Source organism: Caenorhabditis briggsae (genome assembly GCF_000004555.2).
Source record: "Caenorhabditis briggsae AF16 supercontig from assembly CB4, cb25.NA_047, whole genome shotgun sequence".
Taxonomy (NCBI): domain Eukaryota; kingdom Metazoa; phylum Nematoda; class Chromadorea; order Rhabditida; family Rhabditidae; genus Caenorhabditis; species Caenorhabditis briggsae.
In genome coordinates this window covers 1,718-6,178 of record NW_025543243.1, presented here as the reverse complement: position 1 = coordinate 6,178, position 4,461 = coordinate 1,718, and the positions used below count along the sequence as shown (strand labels likewise).

The window sequence follows — 4,461 nt, the reverse complement described above, 5'->3', positions numbered from 1 at the left end:
CGTTCTAATAGAGGTTTTACGGTATTTAGAAAGGTAGAACCCTTCAATTGAGCGGTTCTTATTTTAGAAAGGTCACTGTCAACTTGAACCAGAATTATCTAGTTCAGGAATAAAATCTGAAAAAATGACCTAAAAAATAGCTGAAAATGCCAGAAAACAAGCAAAAAAATTGTAAGAAATGCACCAGAATGAAAAATGAAAAAAAATCATGATTTTTTTGGCATTTTTGAATTTCAAAAAAGTTTCTGAATTTCAGATTCTTTGAATCTGAATTTTTGAATTTCCGAATTCCCGAATTTCTGAATTTCTGAATTTCTGAATTTCTGAATTCCAGAATTTCTGAATTTCTGAATTTCTGAATTCCGGAATTTCTGAATTTCTGAATTCCGGAATTCCGGCATTTCTGAATTTCTGAATTTCTGAATTCCGGAATTTCTGAATTTCTGAATTCCGGAATTCCGGCATTTCTGAATTTCTGAATTTTAGAATTTCTGAATTTTTGAATTTCTGAATTTCCGAATTTCCGAATTTCTGAATTTCTGAATTTCTGAATTCCGGAATTTCTGAATTTCTGACTTTCTGAATTTCCGAATTTCCGAATTTCTGAATTTCTGAGTTTCTGAATTCCCGAATTTCTGAATTTCTGAATTTCTGAATTTCTGAATTTCTGAATTCCGGAATTTCTGAATTTCTGACTTTCTGAATTTCCGAATTTCCGAATTTCTGAATTTCTGAGTTTCTGAATTCCCGAATTTCTGAATTTCTGAATTTCTGAATTCCGGAATTTCTGAATTTCTGACTTTCTGAATTTCCGAATTTCCGAATTTCTGAATTTCTGAGTTTCTGAATTCCCGAATTTCTGAATTTCTGAATTTCTGAATTTCTGAATTTCTGAATTTCTGAATTTCTAAATTCCGGAATTTCCGAATTTCTGAATTTCTGAGTTTCTGAATTCCCGAATTTCTGAATTTCTGAATTTCTGAATTCCCGAATTTCTGAATTTCTGAATTTCTGAATTTCTGAATTTCTGAATTTCTGAATTTCTAAATTCCGGAATTCCGGCATTTCTGAATTCGGGAATTGTTCTATTAGAGGTTTTACGGTATCTGATTTTTACTAATTCAAATATTTTATACCAGGAAGCTGGTGCGCCTTTGGCGCGAATCAATCTAGTTTTTTACTGATTCGTGGCTCCGCTCCTCAATTATTATAAAAGGGTCACGTGAATTTATAATATATTAATTTCTCAAGTTTTTCAAAAGTTGACAGACTGACATCGGGATGAAGTTGCGTCTCTTTCTCTCTCTCTCTCTCTCTCTCTCTCTCTCGGTCTGTCCGCACAAGTGGAAAAACTTGAATTAAAATATAAACTGACGTGACCTTTAAAGAGGGAGTGAGTCGCGAAGAAAGGGTCAAATCGCGAAAAAAAGGGTCAAATCGCGAAAAAAAGGGTCAAATCGCGCCGAAGGCGCGGCAAACAGGCTAGTATATAAGAAAGATTTTGTGGTAATTTTCTCTATTTTTCTATTTTTCCACACTATTTGAAACTATTTTTAAAATTGAAAAACGATGTTTTCTTACTCCAAACTTGTTCAATAAACCTCGAAATCATAAAACCCTTCATTTACAAAAACTGAAAGAAAATATGCAAAAAAGAAACATGTCGAATAGAAAAACCATGTCCACCAATTTTTGAAGAGTCTGAAAATGATGATGATCATGTAAATGCACAAAACATTTTGTCAAAAACGGCTAAAAATGACCCAAAATAAAAAAAAATGAAAAATGATTTTCGGTCATTTTGGGCATATTTTTTTTTGAATTTCGAATTTTAAAATGCGGGTCTAAAAGCTCTAAAACTACGAAAAATGAAAAATCATGAAAAATAGCTCAAAAATCATGAAAAAAATAGTCTAAAAATCTTATTTAAACAATGAAAAATGCAGGCTCGGAGACCACAATGCTGAGCATATCAAACAAAAATGCCATCTCCATTGTCTTTTCGTGTTCCAGTTGGTTTTTCTGAAAATCGTGATCAAAAATCATGCATTTTCAGCTTAAAACTGTCCATAAATGCTCATAAACGATTCTGGTCCATTTTTAGGCATTTTTGAGTTTTTTTTGAGCATTTTTCAAATTTTCAAACTCCCGCCAAACTCTTACCAACACTCCATTGACCATATCCATAATCACCGCCAGTCTTGGCGCATAGTTCTTGATTTTCAGCTCAGTTTGATAATATTCATGTAGATTTTCAGAAATTTCAGCCAAAAATGAGTCAGCCGCTTGAAGAGTTTGTCCCAATAATTTACGGGACGCATAATTCCAGACAATTTGAGATAATGCGAAATTGATTTCCATTTCTGTGAAATTCCATTCCAAACACGGCCGAACGACGAGCTCAAAGTATTGGAGAAGATTGTGTCGCAGGATTCTGGAAAAATTAAAATGATTGAAAATCATTCTGATGCATGCGGAATTTTAGATATTCAGAGCTTCAGAATTTCTGAGGAAACAGAAATCCCGACCCAGGAATCCGGAATCGGGACCTAGGAATCCAGAATCCGGAATCCGGAAATCCGGACCCGGGAATCCGGAAATCTGGACCCAGGAATCTGGAATCCGAAATCCGGACCCAGGAATCTGGAATCCGGACACAGGAATCTGGGATCTGGAATCGGGACCTAGGAATCCGGAAATCTAGGCCCGGAAATCCGGAATCCGGAAATCTGGACCCGGAAATCCGGAATCCGAAATCCGGACGCAGGCATCCGGGATCCGGACCCAGGAATCCGAAATCTGGAATCCGGACCCAGGAATCTGGAATCCGGACCCAGGAATCTGGAATCCGGACCCAGGAATCTGGAACCCGGACCCAGGAATCCGGGATCCGGACCCGGGAATCCGGAATCCGAAGTCCGGACCCAGGAATCTGGAATCCGGACGCAGGCATCCGGGATCCGGAATCCGGAATCCGAAATCTAGACACAGGAATCCGGAAATCCGGACCCAGGAATCCGAAATCTGGAATCCGGACACAGGAATCCGGAAATCTGGACCCGGAAATCCGGAAATCCGAACCCAGGAATCCGAAATCTGGAATCCGGACACAGGCATCCGGAATCCGGACCCAGGAATCCGAAATCTGGAATCCGGACACAGGCATCCGGAACCCGGACCCAGGAATCCGAAATCCGGACCTAGGCATCCGGGATCCGGGCCCAGGAATCTGGAATCCGGAATCCGGAAATCTGGACCCGGAAATCCGGAAATCCGGACCCGGGAATCCGGAATCCGAAATCCGGTCCCAGGAATCTGGAATCCGGACACAGGCATCCGGGATCCGGACCCAGGAATCCGGATTCCTTCTCCGGTCCCCTCTCGGGAGCTCCGAGAGGAGAGAACTGATTGTTCCCTCTACTTTTTCTCTTCCTTTATAGTAATCTTATCTCCCTGAGGTCATCTTTGGTCGTGGATTTCTAATTTAATTCACGCAGTTCTTTTTGTCTAGAATTTAATTTTTTTCAAACTTTCTTTTCCTTTATATATATATATTTTTTTTTTCATCACGTTTAAATCTCACTTGATTTTTCACTTTTGGAATTCGGCTCATTTTTCATGATTTTTCATTTTTAAAATGCTCAAAAATACCCACGCTCTCCACTCATGCAATCTTGGTCCTTGAATCTCCGAATGATCAATTGTCAATTTGTCAAATACTGTTACAGTATCGTCCGAAATGAGCAATAACTTCTCATCCAAACATTTTTTTCCGAAAACTTTTGCCGACATTGAATTCCGTTCAAAACGACGCCAAACTGCCCAGACGATTTTGAAAAATTGAAGCTGAAAATGTAGAAGAATGCAAAATGTGCATTCTGGTGCATTTTTAATCATTTTTAAGCATTTTGACGGTCAAAACGCTCTAAAATGCTCCAAAAGCATTCAATTTTAGCTCAAAATGACTCATTTTCATTCCTTACTTTTTCATGATTTGGTAGTAAACGAAAATGCACAGAATGCATTAACCACTCGGCCGCCCGTGTCATCCATTCCTCCCAATGCATAAAATAATCATCAAATGTCATAAAATCCAAAATTTTCGTTTTCATTTTCTGTGCATTTCTGAATTTAGCCAATGAAAATGTCATTTTTTGAAGTGCATTCAATGATTGGAACTTGAATGTAGATGGAGGATGAAACTGCAAAATGAACAATGTGCATTTTGGTGCATTTTAGACTTCTGAATGCTTAAAAATGCGCTCGAATGCTCAAAAATAATTTTTGAGCATTTTGGTATATTTTAAACATTTTATCAGTCGTTTTTCATTCATTTTGCCTATTTTTTGTCAAAATGATTTTTTTTTTCATTCTCACCTCTTCTAAAATTTCCCGACTTCTCCTGATAATTGGGCCAATATCGATCCATTTAACGGGTTTTTGGGTCACTGGATGCAAAAC

At 38.0% G+C, this 4,461-nt stretch overlaps 2 protein-coding genes across 2 annotated transcripts in view; one reads left to right on the top strand and one right to left on the bottom strand.

Moving 5' to 3' along the window:
* Positions 1 to 1,926: 1,926 nt before the first annotated feature.
* The window catches only part of CBG26663, a gene marked incomplete at both ends in the record, with an annotated part of 3,448 nt that continues 913 nt past the window's right edge, over positions 1,927 to 4,461 (bottom strand). The window contains 5 exons of the mRNA XM_045240882.1: positions 1,927 to 2,022; positions 2,164 to 2,434; positions 3,656 to 3,846; positions 3,984 to 4,202; positions 4,378 to 4,448. Of these exons, the coding sequence (XP_045100647.1) occupies positions 1,927 to 2,022; positions 2,164 to 2,434; positions 3,656 to 3,846; positions 3,984 to 4,202; positions 4,378 to 4,448 (848 nt within the window). The remainder of the gene's footprint in view (positions 2,023 to 2,163; positions 2,435 to 3,655; positions 3,847 to 3,983; positions 4,203 to 4,377; positions 4,449 to 4,461) is intronic.
* On the top strand, positions 2,274 to 3,440 carry CBG23822 (the record flags this gene model as incomplete). The annotated part of the gene is made up of 2 exons (XM_002647878.1): positions 2,274 to 2,293; positions 2,519 to 3,440. 2 exons carry the CDS (start codon positions 2,274 to 2,276, stop codon positions 3,438 to 3,440), a joined length of 942 nt encoding a protein of 313 aa, XP_002647924.1.